This window comes from Polyodon spathula, chromosome 21 (genome assembly GCF_017654505.1).
Source record: "Polyodon spathula isolate WHYD16114869_AA chromosome 21, ASM1765450v1, whole genome shotgun sequence".
NCBI lineage: Eukaryota > Metazoa > Chordata > Actinopteri > Acipenseriformes > Polyodontidae > Polyodon > Polyodon spathula.
The window spans coordinates 9,755,274-9,776,770 of NC_054554.1; the positions used below are offsets into that span (position 1 = coordinate 9,755,274).

Sequence of the window (21,497 nt, forward strand, 5' to 3'; positions counted from 1 at the left end):
AACACTTTGAATTAAATATCCATGCCCAAGATAAATTTTATAGTACTGGAAAGGGTTCATTGATCAGCACCTTAATCTAAAATTGTACTGTTAAATTACTATGTAGAGCGCCATCTGGTGGATACCAGAATATTAAACGCATTTGTATTCATGTAGCCTACTGACTGCATTTCTAGTTGTGGTAAGTTAAAATTGCAACGCCCCGTCATATTATTAATATTTAATAATTTTCTTAATTATATACACACCTTAGTTGTCAGACCAATATAAAACTAAGACATGCAGCAAATATAAATTGTAGTTTTCTGATTAATTCTGTTCATAATTATTTAATATTAGGGCTGGGTGGTAATTAAATGATACAGTAATTCGACTATTTACATCAAGGGTGTTAATGAAAATTAAGAGATAATACAAAGTTTACAACACCGCTGTGTGGATGAATGAACTGGTCTGCAGACCGCTTTCTTCACAGAGCACAATGCCTCGTGATTTGCACAAGCTACGGACACGTTCATTCTGTACACAGGGAGTGGGTGATACAGCAAAATTAAGCATTTCATCTGTGCTAAGATAACACGTAGCAAGACGCTGTGAGTGCATTTTAAACAAATACAAAAATCTGAGCACTTTCAAAACTCTGGCATCATCTAACAGCGTCTGCTCAAAAACGTCATCACAGCTTGACTTTCCTCAGTCTGCAATGTGCATGCATTTACGCCGTACGTGCGGTCTTACCGTTTGCGTTTGGTGCAGTTATAAATCATTAATGCAAGCGATGATTCTGTGTAAAATGTACTGAATCCAGTTTTTGGAAAATACTATACTGTGTGCACGGATAAAACAAGGAAAAACGGCGCACTTACCATACTGAGATAATTAGGTAATTTCTACTTTAACTCCCTTTGGAGCGCCAAGTATCAGCAAACATTGTTATACGACCCTCTCTACAGACTGTATTTTAAATGCATGCTGTAAAATACAGTTATATGTTGCTGACTTGACTTGTATTGACGATTGTGAACATCCTTCCAGGGATTCATTGCGAAGTGTGTAAATGATGTTTGGAAAAACAGTTTTTCTCGTACAGAACGTTGAATTTGAGTCTTGGATAAAGGGTTTTATGTGTTCGATTGTATATATTCTAATCTTTTAACATTATAGTGCCATCATAGTTATAGGATAGTAGAAAATTAAATGATAAAAGTTTTTTTTTTGTAGCTGAGGTACAGTTAGACAGCCATACGTTTTAGGCAACGCATGCGGACAGCCGCCTGTCAGAAAGTCTATCTGTCCCTGAAAGACAAAAAAACATACAGGGTCTATGGATTTGCAAATGTACAATATATGTGGGCCATTCATATACTGATTTCTCACTTTTTTTTTTGTTTAACCCCTGCTTGGATAAACTGATGTTTATCATAATTCTAGAATAGGTTGCTCAGAAAATACTTCAGGAGTTACAACCAGCTTTGAGGATGTGGTCAGCAGATGAGATTGTCAGCTTGTGTTGTGAGCACTACTCTACTAAACTGCCCAGGAAAGGGATGCCCGAGTCCGGCCGGGAGTGGACCCTGCTGGCAGCCGTAATAAAGATCAAAGCAGCACCAGAGGAAGACTCTGCCCCCAGTGGTGACAGACAAAAAGGTAAACCTCTTTTGCTGCATTGGCCTAGATTGTCTTCCTGTCATTATTACACTGCAGCTTGGTTTGGGTATGAAATACAGTACCCAGTTTACTAATGAATGTGTTGTTTCAAATTATTTTCTGTTTCAGTCATCCAATTGTAGTGTCTATTTTCAAAAAGTAGAGCTCTTTGAAACATGTCATCTCTAAGATCCCAGTGGATGTGAGAAATAACACACGTGTTCTATGTGGTATTCCTTACTGAAGTGAAACAGCTGCAATTACTGAAAGTCTCATTAAATCAAACAAGCCATGCCTTGTTACAGGACAGGGCAAAATAGATTACTATGATTTTATTATTAGTGCATTTGCCTAAACCTTTTACTGTTGTTCTTCAGCGTCAAAAGAGGTTGTTGCATTGGGAACAGGAACAAAATGCATTGGCCAGTCAAAAATGAGCAAAAATGGTAAGTACCAGGATTGATCTGAGTCTTGAAACAGTTCAGAAACGTCTATATATAAAACCAGAGAAACTAAAGAAACTAGTCTGGCAGTAGACCCATGTATAAACAGGTGTCTTTCTCATTGTCTGCACATGCATAGGAATGCCACCTTTTATATTTGTGTTCATATTTTAGAATGACGTGAATTATACATGTCTGCCGTATTCTACAGTAAGCTCCAGTTTGTGTTATGCAGTAGACAATATAAACAGTGTTCCACACTAGTTCTTATGCTGTAGGCCTATGTTCTTATTTCAACACAGGCGATGTGCTCAATGACAGCCATGCTGAGGTAGTTGCCAGGCGAGGATTCCTGAGGTAAGTATCTACCAAGGGCTACATGAGAATTTGATTAGAATATTTATAATAAACTCCCACTCTGGGAGTGAGGTCTGATGGGGTATATAGAAGCATGCCCTCTCTTAGACCCTGTAGAGAAGGTAGTTGGTTACTGCCTAAAAGGGGTGGCTTTGCATTCAGACGTTATTGCATGAAAGAAAACAGGCTTTTTCCTAAAGCTAGGTTTAACTCGGACAGCACTTCACCACCAGCTTGATAGTAACATCTAGTTCCTTCATCAATGCTTGGTTTCAAAATATATTTGAGTACAGTGGTGTATATTTGAGTACAGAGTTCAGCCTTTGTAAAAGGCTACTTCACAATTATCAAAGAAAATGGTTAAAAAATAAACTGGCTGAGCTAACATTAATAGTAACCACCATGGTTATAATCTGTCTTCAGTGGTAAGGTCCCTTGTTGTCTCGGTCCAATGACTGTCCCTCATGTCATGGTTTCCCTGTCTTGATGTCCTGTTAATTGCAGGTATCTGTGCTATCAGCTGCTGCTGGCAGTGCGCGGGGATGAGAGCAGTATCTTTACCCTGGGAGCAGAGAAGGGGAAGTGGAGGCTGAAACCTGGACTCTCTTTTGTATTCTTCACAAGCCACACTCCTTGTGAGTTTGGATGACTGAGAATGGGGGCAGCTTGCTATTGCAGAGCAGCGTTTTCTCTACTTTGGCCCTAGTAATTAGTGACAGAGACACTGCAACCAACAACAATACAGTAGTTGTAGTGCACCGAGAACTACTGACCTGGTAACCCACATTTCTTCAAGTGGGCTTATTTTTTCACTGTGGGCAACTAACTGGCAAATTGTCTCCTTCATAGTAAATATATAAAATGGGAAAGTTTTACACAGTGGAAAATCAGGTCAGTGATGACAAACTCATTTGGCCACTTGCTGCTGTAGAAAACAGTCCCCACCTACCTGAATGTAAAGAAGTACTGTGTGCCCCTATGGAAATGCTGCTTTCTGCTAGTTTAAATGTTTTTTGCTTGCGACAAATGATGTCCATATTAAGAGTCAAAAGTTAGTTTGCCTCCCTAAAATTAAAAACTATATATAACTACAATTTCAGATTTGGCTAAACGCTGTTTCAGCTTCACTCAGATTACTGGCATGTGTCATATCATAGACCTATCCTTAGGCTTTTGGGCTGTGGTATTTTGTAAATCCTTTGATGTAATCATCTTTATTATTATAAGCTTCTTTATTTATTTTTTTATCTTTTTTTGCAGGTGGAGATGCCTCCATAATCCCCATGATGGATAGAGAGGACCAGCCCTGCCAGCCAATCAGAGCTGAGGAACCCTGTCTCGCTGCCTCCCCCTCGACTCAGTGCCATGGTAACGACAAGGATCACATGAGCAAATCAGAGCCTGTAGCCCTGGACCTTAGACTGAAACGGAGACCAGAGGAAAACAATGCCGGCTCTTCCATCAAAAGGATTAAAACCGAGAATTCTCTTTCCAGAAGCTCATTCAGAGCAAAAGAGAAAGGAAATCGAATTCCAGAGAGGCAGGGAGGCGGTTCAGGACAGGCTTCTCAAAAAGAGGAAGCAACCACTTTGGAGCAAGGGCCTGCGCTCAGCGGCAGTGCATCAAAGAGCAGTCTGACTGCTCAAACTGAGGTGCTGGATGTGCACAGGACCGGGGCTAAGTGTGTCCCAGGGGGTAGTCAGGACCCACACCAGGCCGGCGCTCAGTACCATAGTGTGGGACAACTGCGGTTGAAGCCGGGCCGAGGGGACCGCACACTCTCCCTGTCGTGCAGTGATAAGATGGCCCGGTGGAATGTGCTGGGCTGCCAAGGTGCACTGCTCATGCACTACCTGCAGGGGCCGCTCTATTTCTCAGCAGTGATCACAGGGCGGTGTCCTTACAGTGATGAAGCCATGAGGAGGGCACTGATCAGCAGGTATCACAGTGTACAGAGCTGGCTACAGTTTGACTGTTATATTGTATTTCCCCAGATTTTTTTATTTATTTTTTTTACTTTTACTCAAGTACAGTAATCCATTGTAAGCCTGTCACATATCCACCAACATCGTCATCAACGCTAAATTATTATTCAACAGAGAAGTTTCGTTCAGAGATTGTAGATCCTACCACAGTTTGCATACACTGTGTTGTAAGTGCTCCGTGCGCTGCCGTTGCTGGTAGTGTCACGTGAGCTGTTCAGTGTGTTGATATGTAAATAAATCCTGTTCGCCTGCAGGGGGCGTATCATCTTCAACCTCCGTCTCGATCTCCTGCCTGTCACTCAGCAGCGAATGCACGCACCCACATGGCAAGAGGTGACACTGTCACAAGCATTAGTATCTTTCTAAACAAGGGATTTAGAGGAGCTGCCTAATAAAAGCTGAATCTCAAAACAATAATTGTGTCAATATAGTAATTGTTACAGCTGTGTATAATGGTATTTAAAACAGGATTAATTCATCTATCTGACTTTTTACATATCAGCCCTTACTCTGGTCCCACGCAGTCGGATACGCGACGGATTACTGTACTTCCAATTTATTCTGCCACTTGCAAGCACCAGTTCACCTCCTGTAATCATTCACTTCCTGTTTTACAGGTGATAGGAATGTCATTGTTTCCTGTGTGTGGAATGGAAAGCAAGTGTAAGGCTCAGGTGGAATCTTGGTAGAGAATTCCTACAAAGAAATGTAAAAGAAACAGATCTGCAAAACAAGGGACTTTAGAATGCTGTAATCCTTATGAAAGCTGAGCAGATGTTTTCAAGCCTTGGTTATCCCACCTTTGAAGAGGTTTTTAAGAATCCCGCAATATCCCACAGCAAGTCTCCTGTCCAGTTAGGTCCTGAGACAATGATGGCCAGCAGATCTATTGCTAGGGGAACTATTCCACACAGTGTGAATCCGAACCCTCTTGATGTGCAGAATCCACGCTGTAGTTCTTCAGTTTGGTGTTTTTATCTTAGTCCCATATAAAACACCAAGTAACCAGGCAAGCACCATACCCCACTCCCCTCACCCTAACCCTAACCCTTTCACGAACACTAAATGTAAACATGATTGTAAAATAGACAGAGGCATTTCCTGAACCTTACTCTGATTTTATGATTGAGTGTTGTGGATGTACATCTAGCTTGGTCCCCCAGTCCTGCAGTGGCTGGTGTTTTTGTGCAGCGCAGTTCTGCTGTCCTCCTGAGCTGCCCGGTTCCCTTGTTTCAGGTGCTCTGCTGTGGAGCCTCTGCCTCCCGGGTTCACCGTCTTCTCTGTGGAGCTGCAGCAATCGCAGGTGGAGTTCATTCACAGTCGCAGACTGCTGGACGAGAACCACGACCCCAGCAAAGGGAAGGTCACGCCTTGTGGAGCAGGTACTGTGGGGCTGTTTAAAGAAAGACAGTCTGTTCAGTTCATCGTAGCAGTGAGGGATCTAAATATCACTGCTGTTAGAAACAGGACTCTGCCTGGGAATGTGCACATTTTTTAAACTTACATGCACTGTTAGAGATGTTGGTTTGTATAACAAGTACAGGGACCTAGCAGACATTTGGGCTAAGTCAGGCCTTCAGGTCTTGGAAGTGCAATTTAACCAAATGTAATCAGTACTAAAACATTACTTTGTAATTGGAATTCAGAGCAGAGTGAAATATTCTTGAAGAACCCTTCTCCAGGTGCTTTCAGTCAGCTCTTTGTAATCTTTTTTTGGAACGCCATACTGTGTACTGATAAAGATGGGTTTACTCTTATTACAGCAATCAGCTGGTGTGCTGTCCCTGACCACCCACTAGATGTCACTGCAAACGGCTCTAAGCAGGGAGTGACAAAGAAAGCCCTGGGTACTCCACAGGCCAGGTAAGCAGTCTGCACTACTGGACCAGCCTTATTAGTTCTCTTTGGCTTCCTGACATCGTAGACATATATGGGTTCACAGTACTGATTATAAATACCTTTTACAAGAAGCAGCAAAAATAAAAATATCCCATTTGTGGTCTACCAGAAAGGTTGTAGTTTGACAATAGCAGGTTTGATGAAAAACAGAGCTTGTAGGTTCAGTCACAGACAGGTTTTTTGCCTTTTAGTAAATAACAGTAAAATATGAAATGCTTATGCAGCAACTAATAAAACCAAAAGCATTTCAAGTTAATGTTACTAACAAAATAATTTGATAACTTTTCCCCTTCATGGATAGCCATTCACTCAAATGTGTAATTTTGAAAGATGTCGATGTCTTAGCAAATGGGCACAGCATGGTGCCCAGCCCAACTTTGTACATTGTATTGGGAATTGCATAAAGAGTACTATATTTATTTTACATTCAAGCAAGCGAAGTGTCCCATATGTTTATAACCTTTCATCTTTTGCTACTTTTTACAGTTCTGATTGACAGTTTAAACTGATTGGGTCACTGCAGCTGTGACTAATTAATCAAATTATTTAATGAAAAGGTGACAACTAAGTGTGGTCTCAGCAGGCACTTTGCTGAATGCTTGAGTCTCAGCCAGCACCCTGCTGAATTCTTGATGAGGTCTCACCCAGCGCTCTGCTGAATGCTTGATGATGTCTCAGCCAGCGCCCTGCTGAATGCTTGATGAGGTCTCAGCCAGCCCTCTGATGAATGCTTGATGAAGTCTCAGCCAGCGCTCTGATGAATACTTGATGAGATCTCAGCCAGCGCCCTGCCGAATGCTTGATGAGGTCTCACCCAGCGCCCTGCTGAATGCTTGATGAGGTCTCAGCCAGCGCTGTGCTGAATGCTTGATGAGGTCTCAGCCAGCGCCCTGCTGAATGCTTGATGAGGTCTCAGCCAGCGCCCTGCTGAATGCTTGATGAGGTCTCAGCCAGCGCCCTGCTGAATGCTTGATGAGGTCTCAGCCAGCGCCCTGCTGAATGCTTGATGAGGTCTCAGCCAGCGCCCTGCTGAATCCTTGATGAGGTCTCACCCAGCGCCCTGCTGAATGCTTGATGAGGTCTCACCCAGCGCCCTGCTGAATGCTTGATGAGGTCTCAGCCAGCGCCCTGCTGAATGCTTGATGAGGTCTCAGCCAGCGCCCTGCTGAATGCTTGATGAGGTCTCAGCCAGCGCCCTGCTGAATGCTTGATGAGGTCTCAGCCAGCACTCTGATGAATGCTTGATGAGGTCTCAGCCAGCGCCCTGCTGAATGCTTGATGAGGTCTCAGCCAGCGCCCTGCTGAATGCTTGATGAGGTCTCAGCCAGCACTCTGATGAATGCTTGAGTCTCAGCCAGCGCCCTGCTGAATGCTTGATGAGGTCTCAGCCAGCGCCCTGCTGAATGCTTGATGAGGTCTCAGCCAGCGCCCTGCTGAATGCTTGATGAGGTCTCAGCCAGCGCCCTGCTGAATGCTTGATGAGGTCTCAGCCAGCGCCCTGCTGAATGCTTGATGAGGTCTCAGCCAGCGCCCTGCTGAATGCTTGATGAGGTCTCAGCCAGCACTCTGATGAATGCTTGAGTCTCAGCCAGCGCCCTGCTGAATGCTTGATGAGGTCTCAGCCAGCGCCCTGCTGAATGCTTGATGAGGTCTCAGCCAGCGCCCTACTGAATGCTTGATGAGGTCTCAGCCAGCGTCCTGTTGAATGCTTGATGAGGTCTCAGCCAGCGCTGTGCTGAATGCTTGAGTCTCAGCCAGCGCTCAGCTGAATGCTTGGTCTTTGCTTGCAGGTCACGGATTTGTAAGGCTGAACTTTTCCTCCGATTCCGAGAGCTCGTAGCATCCACCCCAGAGGAGCTGCTCCCAGACTCCCTCAGGTAGGCACAGTCACAACACAAACACATTGCGAGAGCATTTCAGGGATAACCTCGATTAACCAAACTGCGAGTTTCTTTCAACAGAGCCCCATTACTTCTCCATTACTCTGTTGTGTAAAAAGCTTTTTTGCTCAAAATGGCAAATTGTTGTCTTACTGTATCATTTTGTGAGCCTAGTTCAAAAGATTGATCCTTATCATTTTGAAAAGGATACCAACAGAGCTATGACTATGATTTCTCTTTTCCCCGGGGTGGAGCAGGGCTGGTCTGGTGTGGCGCCAGGAAAACTGTTTTTCACCAGAAAACCAGATCACTGGATGTTGTTTGCTACTTTTGACTGTTTTTTAAAATATTTTTCTTAATATGAAATGCTGCACATTCAAGGTGTCCATGAATCAAATTATATTGAAGCTATGTTTTCCGGAGTTTCTCAACACATTCTGGAGTGGGCGGTACTTAAGTGTTTTTCAATATTGTAATTTCATGATGATAACTATTATTGTTTTACCAAGTTTTATTCTCAGTATCATTACGCCTGCCTTCAAAAATCCTACACGAGTCACCTCTTGGAATTCACATCAACTGCAAAGTACCTTTAAGACCATCACAATCGGCCATGTATATCAGCCCCTTAACAGAATTCTCTTCATCAACCTAATCCTTCTTTCCAACGAAAATAACTGTGGACTCAATAGAGGTTGTAATGAATAGAAAAACTATAACCCTATATAAATCTGTACTCATTATTTTACCCTATAAAGGTTATGGCAATTTGTGTGAACACGCTGAGTTGTGCAAGACCAGGCTTGTAATGAGGTGTGATTATAGAAATAAATAATAATGTAGGGGAGTCATCATTTTTTTTAAGATGACTTAACAAAATACTTGCCCTGTGCCTTACAACAAAAGCACTATTATGTTCTATTTGACAGAGCTGTTTATCCTGTAACACAAAACTGACTGTGTGCAGTGAAAACCTGCATTAGTGTAGGATTCCCTAAGTCTGCTTGACGGTGAAAAAGCAAGTGAATGTGGGATTTTAAGACTTGTTCTCAGACTTAGTCATGCAGTTGTGATGTCCTTGTGGTAAAAAGAATAAATACCTTTGAGACAACCTTTCACGAATGAGGAAATACTTCATACTCTAGTTCTATTCACATTTTGAACTTTTTATCAAAGGTTATACTTTTTTTTTTTTCTCAGAAACCTAGCGTGACATTTCATGGAGCTGGGAATTTAGAATAGCTGAAAAGATCCCAAACTTAGAATTGTAGTTGGCTACTGTAGTAGCCAAACTACATACTGTTGCTGTTAAAAGCATTACATGAAGGGGAGTTGGGAAATGAACCTCCTGAGCAAGTCTCTTAAGGTTATGTATATCTTTAAATGTAAATGTATTTGAAGCTGACATCCTGGGATTCTTCAAGAAGCTGCTTGATGAGATCATGGGATCAATAAGCTACTAACAACCAAACGAGCAAGATGGGCCGAATGGCCTCCTCTCATTTGTAAACTTTCTTATGTTCTTAAATACAATATCTAAATTGGACCTAATAATAGGCTATGAGAAGAACTCCAAGCTCTTATTGCATTTCAATTTAATAAGAGCATTACTTTGACTTGAATGAACTGGTGCATATGTTACCAAAATAATATTATAGTTTCTAATGGTAATTATGAGTATTCTTTAATGTCTCAATATGGCTAACAAAATTAGTAGTTCAGACTTTTCTAATTAACTAAAACCAAAATAAACAAACAATAAGGTCATGAAAAGACCATTAAAAGAAGGTTAACTAGACAGTTTAAACGACAGTTTCTCCTCTGTCGGAAATCACTGGTGATGCATTGTAACAGGATCAGCTGAATATGCATATGACGTACACTAGCTTTCAACACCACCAAAATCCCTTCAGGTGAGGAGTGGAAACCGAGGTTAAGAAACTTCCTCCTACAGGTCAGTTTAGGGTTAATAAAATACTCATACTGTATACTCATTGTACAGGTTTCTCAATATTCCCAACATCAGTATCTGGGAAATAACACTGTGTTGCTAAATTGAGTGTGATTGCAACATTCTGATAATATGTTGGTAATTGAAGTCCAAGTGTGTGGAACTTACAAATGTTTGTGATCGAGCTGGTTGGTTGATAGTTGGAAGGCAGTGAATTGTTGTAATATCTGAGTCTGTGTCTACCTTGGTTCGAAAGCTGCTCTTCAGTTCTACTTGCCTGCTGATGTGTGTGACGTGGGCTGGATCGTTCCTTCTGGGAGATGAGAACCAGTGCTGCCTAAAGATTTTCCACTTTGGATCAAGTTACATTTTTTTTTTTTTAGCTGGCAGTACACTGCGTCTGTGGGGACCCATTGGTCTGATCTGGCATGAGGAACATGTCTCTGGCAGGTGGCTTCAGAACAGTTAGACAAAGCACCTTTACTTGTCAAGGGATAGGGGCTCAGAGGCATTGTAGACATAGCAGAAGAGATATGCAATTACTGTGCCACTGTTGCGTACAATCATTTCTGTACCTTGCTAAACAGACATTTGCAAATGCAAAACAAGAAGGAATTGCATATTTTGCAGTTATCCTTCTAAAGTCATCATCAACAGAGACAAATACTCCAAACACAATCGCAACATTAACCAAAATTTGATTAACTTATAACATTAAAAGTAAACTCTTCCACTTTTAAATGGGGACTGGGCATCCATGTGAATGGGCAGTTGTGTCTCGGATTCTGTTCAGGGTTAAAAACTGAAAATGATTCTAGTGTACAGTGTGATTAAGTTTCTTAGTACTGTACTAGGAATTCGATTTCAGTTGCCTAACAAAAGAGAACAGAATGCCTAAGGGGTATTAGTTAGGAAATGCTATTAATGTGTGTAATTTCTAGGGTTAGGTCTGTATTGTTTCTTAAGGTATGCCATAACTATCTGTTAAGAGCTTCATGAAGTTGGTAAAAACAGTATACACGTGTTTTATGACCTATTTATAATGCGTTATTCAGATATTGTATTTCATGTAATCTATGTCACATTAATCATAGTGTACAAAATTGCTTTGGCAATTTGTATTTACTCATAATCCTGAGCAGTTAGTACATAATGTTAACAAATGTTAAAAACTTCAACATTCAAACCAGCACTAACTCATTTCTCCTAATGGGATATTAAGAGATTCTCACATTTTACCACATGGGGCTGTAATGTAGAGTTTTTTTAAATTTTATTTTGATATTTGATTTCTTATTCAGAGGGGCACATCTTGCTACATAAATATGTGACCCTAAACTCATTTGAAGATATTGAGAAAGACATAATTTAGGACAAAATATCTTTATAGAAGTAACAGCCAGCCCTGAATAGTAAACAGGTAGTAAGAATCAAGTTTCTTTTTGTGTGAATGGCGATGCAGAGCTGTGCACTAGATGCTGTTGGCCATCTAGAAAGACATTTTGACTGATCAATGGCAGGCAGCTGGGATGGAAGAACAAGTTGCATGGAACACAAAAAAGCATAACAAAGCGTATATGCAAGTCATTGAAATAAGAAGAGTTTTAACATGTTCCCCCCCCTACTGTCAATTGACCAAATGGGTTTTACTTCATCACCACAGTAAATTAGGTCACAGAAATCCACTTTTGAACGAATTGTATCTTCTGAAGTAATACAGCTAGCTTAAGCGAAAGATATGATTTACTCATTACGGGAAAATTATTATGTGGTCCTGCTAATCAGCATTTACTTGGATAATAATGAATGGAAAGATCATTGGCATATAGAAGAAGCCACAGGCAGCTCTTTGCTTGCTTCTCTTTTGCCAGCTGTCCAAGTTTCTAGTGCTTGAGAACTGGTTTGAGCATGCGCTTGTTGGCATGGTCAGGGAGCAGTTATTCCCGTGGAGGGCGGAGTCAAGCTCACAGTAGATGGGCCAAATGGTCTCCTTCTTGTTTTTATGTTAGAGAGAAACCCCAGAAGCCTTTGTGGGCTGTAGTATTCTGATGGTATTACACCCCCAGGGTGCAGTATGTTTCAGGAAAGCATTCACAGAGGTTGAACAACACCAGGATTAATTCAGCTTCCAAACAAAGAGGGCCCTCGTTAGCTGTTATGTAGCTTTTCTTGTAAGGACACAGTTGAGTGTTTCCTCCTGTGTTGGTTAGTGATAGTCTGTGAAACAACATAATACCTTGATCAGAATTAAATAAGATCACAGTTTTGCTTGTGGTGGAGCAAGAAAACAATCAATGTTTGTCTGGTGGCAGAGAGCAGAGCTGAATACTGTTACCGGATTTCTTTTCAAGCATCACTCATCGCTTATTCAGGAAACAGCAATACCATGACTCTATGAAATAATTTCCTAATTGGTTACATTTTTCAGAATTTTACAAGCAAAAAACTTCCTGTCGGTTATACCGAGCGCTGTAGTACATTGAAAATGTGACTATATGCAATACAGTACCAATGTTTGTGTTTTTGTTTTTAGCACTGAGTGTATAGAGCGTCAGTAAGACTTCAGTTATTTAAAACTGCAGTACAGTTTATCCATTATAGTATATTTATATATGTCACAGAGACGGCCGAAGTGGGCGGCGTCAGAGCCAGGAAAAGTAATGAAATACACAAAACACAGGACGGATGAAATGAAATGATGAAGACGCCTGTTGGCGCCGGTTTAATACAAAATAAAAGGTTTAACAAACACGAAAAACACAGGACACGGCACTCTACGCCAAAATAAATAGACAAACAAAAACAGACTAAACTTAACAAAACGGTGCACGGACAGACACTGACAAACACGGTGAGCGGATACTTTCTCCTCTTATTATTACTACTACTACTACTACTACTGCTGCTGCTTATTTCCTCCGTCTCCAATCCCGTTCTCCGCTCACCGAACACCCAACCGCCAGTATGTGACAACGTGCATCTATATATACTATTGTGCTGGGATTCAATTACCAATTAATTATTCACTTGAATCCCAGCACGTGAATTAATAAAGTGCAATTCCCCGTGCTCACATATTACTACATTTTACTTGCACGTGAAGTGCTGTGCAATCCTCGTGCCTAAATACACATATACATTTTTAAACACTCGTGTTACACAGACCCGTTTATATCCCGTGTACCAATGTCTATACACCAACATTTAAACACACCACACGCAACACATAACAGATAATATACACAGGGGCGGGCACTTTGTTACATATACCCCCTCCTGTGCAAAGCACACATGGCCTCAATGGCCACCTCCCCCCTTAAAAGCCCAAAAGTCCCGCCCAAAGTCCTTGGCCAGGACCAGAGGCTTCCAGGGGCCCACAGGTCGTAATGCTGTCAGCGGGGTAGCATTCTCCTGCCAGGGTAGTCCTAGCAGCGGAAAGGCTGCTTGGGGTGTGGTCTCCTGACCTTCCCCCTCCTTCGGCGCCGGCAGCTCCCCTTGGTGCAGGGAAGAAACTGCAGAGGGAGCAGGTCTCCGGACCTCCCCCACGATCTCCGGCGGAGAAACTGCTGCTGGGGTTGGCGGTCTCCAGACCTCCTCCCCCTTCTCCGGCAGCGAAACTGCTGCTGGGGTTGGCGGTCTCCAGACCTCCTCCCCCTCCTCCGGCAGCGAAACTGCTGCTGGGGTTGGCGGTCTCCAGACCTCCTCCCCCTTCTTCGTGGCCGGCAGCTCCCCTTCGTGGGGTTCCGGCCACAGTACTTCCGGCTGTGATGCGGAGCGGCGGGCAACCCCGGGCGATGCAGAGCGGCGGGCAACCCCGGGCGATGCAGAGCGGCGGGCAACCCCGGGCGATGCAGAGCGGCAGGCATGCAGAGCGGCGGGCAACCCCGGGCGATGCAGAGCGGCGGGCATCCTTGGGCGATGCAGAGCGGCTGGCATCCTTGGGCGAAGCGAGGGCTGGCATCCTTGGGCGAAGCGAGGCTGGCATCCTTGGGCGAAGCGAGGCTGGCAGTCAGGACAAGCTGGGGTGCGGGTGTTGGCCCTCTTTTCGGCCACTGCAGCCGGGAGGTTCTTCCCCGTGCTTCCCTCAGCAGCCTATGCAAGGGCTGCTGAGGACCGCCAGCATCTAGTCCTGGTCCCTTCTGGTGCAGGGAGAGGCAGCTCCTGCTCCTCTCCCCCTGATGGAGGTGGAGGCAGAGGAAGCTCCAGCTCCTCTCCTCGTGATGGTGGGGGAAGTGATACCAGCAGGCATTCACCCTCTGCTGGTGGGGGAAGTGATACCAGCAGGCATTCACCCTCTGCTGGTGGACAGGGACCCAGCAGGCATTCACCCTCTGCTGGTGGACAGGGACCCAGCAGGCATTCACCCTCTGCTGGTGGCGGAGGCAGAGGCAGCTCCTGCTGCTCTCCCCCTGCCGGTGGAGGTGGCGGAGGCAGAGGCAGCTCCTGCTGCTCTCCCCCTGCCGGTGGAGGTGGCGGAGGCAGAGGCAGCTCCTGCTGCTCTGCCCTGCCGGTGGAGGTGGCGGAGGCAGAGGCAGCTCCTGCTGCTCTCCCCCTGCCGGTGGAGGTGGCGGAGGCAGAGGCAGCTCCTGCTGCTCTCCTCCTGCCGGTGGAGGTGGCGGAGGCAGAGGCAGCTCCTGCTGCTCTCCCCCTGCCGGTGGAGGTGGCGGAGGCAGAGGCAGCTCCTGCTGCTCTGCTCCTGCCCATGGAGGTAGGAGCGGCGTGTAGTCTCCTGGTGGTGGAGGTGGGAGCGGTGTGTAGTCTCCCCTTGATACAGGGGACTGGTGCGGCTCTCCCTCACTTGCAGGGGACTGGTGCGGCTCTTCCTCCCTTGCAGGAGACTGGTGCGGCTGTGGAGACAGCGGTGGGACCTCTGCCTTCCTCTTCTGTGGCAGTTCCTCCTCTCCCTCCTGGTAGGGGCAGCGGAAGGGACAATTGGCAAAGAGATGGTCCTGGTTGCAGAGGAGGCACCCCGGCAAGGACTGGTTACATCGCCGGGGATGTCTGGCCCTTAGGCGGCACTCCTCCTCCCTGTCCCTCACCTCTTTATCCTCTTTCCTGCTTCTCCCCATTTCTTTCTTTTTTTTTTTTTTGTAATCCAAAGACGCCCCCTTTTTTTTTTTTTTTTTTTTCCCACACAAAAAAAAACCTCTCCTGGTCTGACGCTTGGAGGCGCTGTTAAATCCCACGCAGGACACCACGTGTCACAGAGACGGCCGAAGTGGGCGGCGTCAGAGCCAGGAAAAGTAATGAAATACACAAAACACAGGACGGATGAAATGAAATGATGAAGACGCCTGTTGGCGCCGGTTTAATACAAAATAAAAGGTTTAACAAACACGAAAAACACAGGACACGGCACTCTACGCACAAACAAAAACAGACTAAACTTAACAAAACGGTGCACGCACAGACACTGACAAACACGGTGAGCGGATACTTTCTCCTCTTATCATTACTACTACTACTGCTTATTTCCTCCGTCTCCAATCCCGTTCTCCGCTCACCGAACACCCAACCACCAGTATGTGACAACGTGCATCTATATATACTATTGTGCTGGGATTCAATTACCAATTAATTATTCACTTGAATCCCAGCACGTGAATTAATAAAGTGCAATTCCCCGTGCTCACATATTACTACATTTTACTTGCACGTGAAGTGCTGTGCAATCCTCGTGCCTAAATACACATATACATTTTTAAACACTCGTGTTACACAGACCCGTTTATATCCCGTGTACCAATGTCTATACACCAACATTTAAACACACCACACGCAACACATAACAGATAATATACACAGGGGCGGGCACTTTGTTACAATATATAAAAAATAAAAAATAAATATTCGCTTCAGAGCCTTTAGTAGCATAAATTAAGCTGTGGCATCTGCCATCACATGCCCTGTATAGCTCAGTAGTAGCAGCTCTGTGTTTTTTGCAGCCAAGTAGAACGTGGGATCTCATTTTAATTAGGTTAAGATAGAGCTGTGAGTTTTATATTAGTAAACCATTGTAGTATACAGTATTTTTGTTTAAGCATTACCATAACCCAGTAGTTGCACACCACTAGCTGTCATTCTCAGACCACCAAAACTCAGCGGTTAGAAGTGGTTGAGATGGTTTTGTGGGGATAGTTAGAAATAACCTGGTAAAATAAATAAATTATCTAACAGTGAACACACATCATAATGTCCCTGTTTTGAATTGATTTTGCAGTTGAAGGGAAGGTGAGGTGTTTCAGGTGTGATTTTTTTTTTAAAGCAGGTGACTGGCGATATTGAGAATAGGGCACAAGTTAATATGGCTTGGTTGACGATGTCATGAAGTGGGTTTATTTGTGATCTGGAATGCAGCAGGCAAAACATGAACTCTGGTTGGCTGAAAGGTTCTCTGCAGTTGATTAAACCACATAAAACAGTCTGCACTATCCTGCTCCAAGGATACTGATACATAACACCTCTGCCAGCCAAGCTTCCCAGCAACTTTGGGGCTCAGCTAAAACTAAAAATACCCTTTTCTTTTGCTGGTAAGATTACAGTTAAGTAGCTGTATTCTTTTATTCTCTCACTAAAGTTCCAAAGCAAATGAATAACACACTGATATAAATGTTACAGGGTTAAATGTGTTCATTCACTTGATATCTTAACTACTGTTTAACAAAATAGGTAAGGTGTTTTTTTTTTTTTTTTCTCTTACTGGCTGCAGTGACATGGTTGGAGACTTCCCAAAAATCCCTTTGTAAATAAACAGAGAGGGATCAGTTCCTGACACAGCAGAGAGGAGAGTATCCTGTAAAAGAAAACGTCTAAAGCAAAAACAAAGTACCCCTGAGGCTATTGTAATGAGAATATACACAGACAGACAGATGTAATAGTACATAGACCCATATACCACATATGTGTGAGCTTTGCAACCTTATAAATTTTCACTTATTCACGTAAAAGTATTTATAGTTTGTTTTAAAAACCATTATATAGCTGTGCTTGACTCAGAATCGGGTACAGTGGAATTGCCTATAGGTAAGCATGTCAAACTTAAGAGTTTTCCATACAGTATATCTGGAGAACCGATTATTCTATGGTTCTAACTCTTGGTGCACTATTAACATGCTTGCATTTAGGTCCTTGTATCTCTGAGTTAAAACATGTAGTGAATGGGTTAAATAAACTGAACTTTGTAAGTGTTTAAACGTGACAGCTCAGTGAGAAATGGCCACCAGTCCTCCCACCCTTTCTGTTGTTTTGTAGCAGCAAGCACTACAGTGTATACACAGTTATTTTAATATTATGTATTACAAATGCAAACTTAAACCAGTGAGTAGGACCCGTAAACAGTTAAAAAGGCGTCATCAGTTTGGCATTCATACTCGCAGACCAGTGTGGAGCCTCTAATCTTCCCACAACATTGCGTGACTTTCCCCTTTCGAGAAATGTTTTCAGCTTCAGACTCAGAGGATGCTGGAAATTAAAAAGCCTGCAGGCTGAAGGAAATTGTATAAAAGTTTTATCGGATATTTGTAAAGAACTCTGTCTCTGTTTTCAAGGAGCCACATTGTGTAAGAAGTTGAAGAGTGTAGAATGTCTTTTGCTGTTTGAAAGTCGGGTCATTTGTCAACTCCAATGTGTTCCTCAAAAAAACACTCTAGCACCAAAGTAGAACAATAACTATAATATTACCCCGTCAGACAAAAGTTTTGCACTATACTCCAATGCATGTTATACGGTTATAGGATGCCAAACGTTTGTGTGTGGATGGATGTCCTCACCAGTAGAAGGGAACAGACCAAGGCTGAAAGCCAAGGTCTGCTTAAGTGTTACAGTGTTGATACAACCCATACACACACGCTCACTGTCCTATAACTCTGTTATATACTGCTTTATAGTAATACACAAGGTATAAATCCAGCTTTCTAATCACTACCCACCTTTATTTAGATCATATCAGTTTCATTGAAACCAGGGAAAAGGTTGAGAAGAGTGAAGTGGCTTAGTTACTCAAAAAGACAAGTTGAATGCAATCTCAAGTGGTGCCTCAAGTATGATTTTTTTTAAAGCAGGTGACATGAACCATGCTGATATAGCGAATACAGCATGGCAAAAACTGAAAATGGCACGATTAGGGTTTCTCAGTGATGTGTCATGGAAGATAGAAGGCAAAACCTTCTATCTGCACTCTGATTGGCTGAAAGATCCTGCGTGGTCTATAATTGTGTATTATACAAATGTGGATAGATCTGGATTATTTGGTTATCCTTATTGATGGAATAACTGCAGTACTCATGTAACCTCTATATATACATAAATATAAATAGCTGGCTTTCCAATAAGGAGCCAGTAATTGTGTGTTCCAGTTCCTAGATCTGAGGACAGTGCGTTAACATCGACCTGGCAGAGCAGTGTACCTGAACTGTGTTTATTTCAGTTTTTCGCCTTGATGCCTGCCGCTGTGTGAATAATCGGGTCTGTGTTCAGAAATTAACATTTCTCCATGCCTAGCTGTTTGCACAGTGTCTCCAAGACAGGCCCAAAAGAGACGCAGAACTAGTGGTGAGCTCATTCTGTCCAGTTCAGAACCTCCAGTTCCTTATTTACCATTTCACTGTTGATGCAGTATAATATCAATATTTTAACAGTCGCCTGTCTCTTTTCTTTAATTTCAAATTACTTCCCAAGCTGTCCAGTCTGCAGATGCTGTGTTCCAATATGCCCTAATACCTCAGCTCCGTAATTGAAAGTTGGATTGAAAGTCTTCAGGCACTTCATTTAAATTCTGTCAGCCAGTGATGTATTTTACCCAGGCTTTATAGGATTGAAAGTGGAAGAATGATGCTGGGGTGCCTGCCAAAAATAACACCACAGTCCAGTTCATTTTTGGATGGCAGTGCTGCGAGTCCAGTGTGAATTGGCAGCACTGCCACTGCTGCACCCAAGTCCCAAAGCCTGATAATTACAATATATTCAGGATCCCCTGTTGCTGTTCTAGTATAGCAAGAACTTTGAATGATGTTGATTTTAAAGGGATTGCTGTAGAAACCAGGCAGAAATCACACAAACAGTGGAGGCTGGATGTTTTTTTCTTAGTGGTCTACTTCTGAAAACACTGACAGTTGCACAAGGCATGACCTGCCGCTACTAAACACTTACTATGTAAACAGTCCCTGCAACTTTACCAAGTCAAACCCAACTGCATAAATAAAAGCACCACACATTGCAACAGTACTTAATATAATGGCAACATCATGGCACTGAATCAATAGGCCATTTTTGCTGGCCTCACTTCCAGCAGGTAGGATGAGCTCATAGACTGGACACATTAACACTGTAGTGCAAACAAGTAGAATAATCCTGCTTATACCCGGTGGGCTGGAAAGCATGTAACCATTATTTTATTAGTGATTATTTTTGTCTTGCCCAGGGAGAAGGATCTGAAGACGTACTGGGACTTCAAGAGAGCTGCAGTGGGTTACCAGCAGGCCTGGCAGGCACTGCGACAGCATGTCTTTGAAGCCTGGATAAGAAGCCCAAGGGAGCTTCTGCAGTTTGAATGAAGAAGCACAAGTGACACCTAGTGACAATGCAGACTGGCTTGTATCTCTGAAGTAATGCGCCAGCGCCATGGGCCTTTCACCTCTGGGGGCCACAGCTCAGATCACAAGTTGAATGAGTCTGGTGGCCTCAGCTACCATATCACTAAGCACAGTGGTACATTATTGGCTGTTTAGAGGTTCAGGTCAGGACTGACATACTCAAACAAAAAGGTGTAATCAGTTATATTAATTTAAGTATTGCATCACTGTAGCGGATATTGTACAAAATTTGAAAATGATGCAGTTCATCCTAACTCTGCTCATATGCTGTGCACTCTTAAAGAGTTTCAATAGAAAGGGGACTGGTACCTCACTCTTGTATAAAACAATGATTCCAGATAATAGGGAGCACCGGTAATATAATGCTGCAGTAATTATATCCTCTATATTGGAATGAAAACTGCTTAAAAGAAGATATTGTGGAGCGGGATGCTACTGAAGCTGGATTGCTGACAGGAGAGAATCATCGTTGCACAGAACTCGCTTACCATCAGACAAAGGGAACCCTGTTAGCACCATCTCTCCTGCCCTGTTTGTGATACTGGAAATGTGACCTTCAGAAATAAAGAAGTAAAAAGACTGTTACCATAAGAAAATACCACGTAACTTGTGCATGCCTGCATAGAAAAAAAAATAAACTAGAGGTACTGTTGGAACTGGTAGAGAATTGGGAACCAAGAACACATTGGGAAAAATTACATTAATCACAAGGATTGATCTTTTCTATGCATAAATACTGTACACAGTACAAATACTCTTCCTCTCTTCGGATCTGTAGCCTTTTAGAACAGAAAACCAAAAAATAATCCCAGATTGAATACAGTTAATTAGAAGCAGTGCTCCATGCTGTGAGATTAACTGCATTGCTGTCATATTTTCCTCTAACAGAAACATACATATTCCCACCAGGAATATAATCATTTAGGCGTCAGCATTATGCAAAACTAAGTCCCTATGGCCTGCTTATAATTAATCAAACCTGGATAACCAGTCCCCAAGATATGACCTGTAATAATTTAATCATTCGGGTGTTATGTCTGCACTTGCCCTCTTACAGTAAGTTTCTGCATAAAATGATCTGTGGTTAGCAACATGCTTACACAATTTTCATGTTGATGTGTGATTTATTTATTTTAAATTTTAGAGTACCCTATTATTTCTCCCCAGTTTAGAATGACCAATTATGTTCAACCACAGTAGTTCCCCACAGCAGCTCAGGAGAACTGAAGGTGTGCTCTAATCCCATGGCCAAGCCAATTGTCTCTTTACATTGAGGAACTCGAGAGCAAATGTATTCCAGAGCTGTTGGCCTGTCCACAGGAGCACCAGATCCAGTGTGACTATCCCTGTGGAGTCCCCAGCAAAGACTGGCAACTTCACACACCCAGGTCAGGAACCTGCACTTCATGAACCATAGGACACCCTGCACGCCACGGAGCTATGCCTTGAAGCTTTCCAGTGCGATGAAATTAAGCACGCCTATCTCAAGATTAATCACACGTTATCGTGATTTGGAATTTGTCGCTAACAACCGACTCCTGTAGGTGAGTTGTACTGGTCATTTGCAAGCATTTGTCCTTATAACTCTGTTTTGGATTAAGGACCATCCTATTTTAAGTTAATGACCAATCAAGAGTTAAACAAAACTATTAAAGTGGTTACAGAAAGTGAGATTGAAACATTTTGACCAAAAGTTATGCCTTTTAATTACAACACAGTTAGACTAGAGCCTCTTGTGACATAAT

At 43.1% G+C, this 21,497-nt stretch overlaps 1 protein-coding gene across 2 annotated transcripts; it reads left to right on the forward strand.

The window, feature by feature from the left end:
• Positions 1 to 741: 741 nt before the first annotated feature.
• Positions 742 to 21,397, forward strand: LOC121296163 (tRNA-specific adenosine deaminase 1-like). Of its 2 annotated transcripts, none has more exons than XM_041221428.1 (10): positions 742 to 883; positions 1,432 to 1,647; positions 2,025 to 2,093; positions 2,393 to 2,447; positions 2,952 to 3,082; positions 3,708 to 4,386; positions 5,669 to 5,814; positions 6,196 to 6,295; positions 8,122 to 8,208; positions 19,581 to 21,397. In XM_041221428.1, exons 2-10 carry the CDS (start codon positions 1,479 to 1,481, stop codon positions 19,711 to 19,713), a joined length of 1,569 nt encoding a protein of 522 aa, XP_041077362.1. In that variant the 5' UTR covers positions 742 to 883; positions 1,432 to 1,478; the 3' UTR covers positions 19,714 to 21,397. The 2 variants fall into 2 exon arrangements, with proteins under 2 accessions (XP_041077362.1, XP_041077363.1); XM_041221429.1 differs by having other exon boundaries at positions 1,437 to 1,647.
• The last annotated feature ends 100 nt before the right edge of the window (positions 21,398 to 21,497 follow it).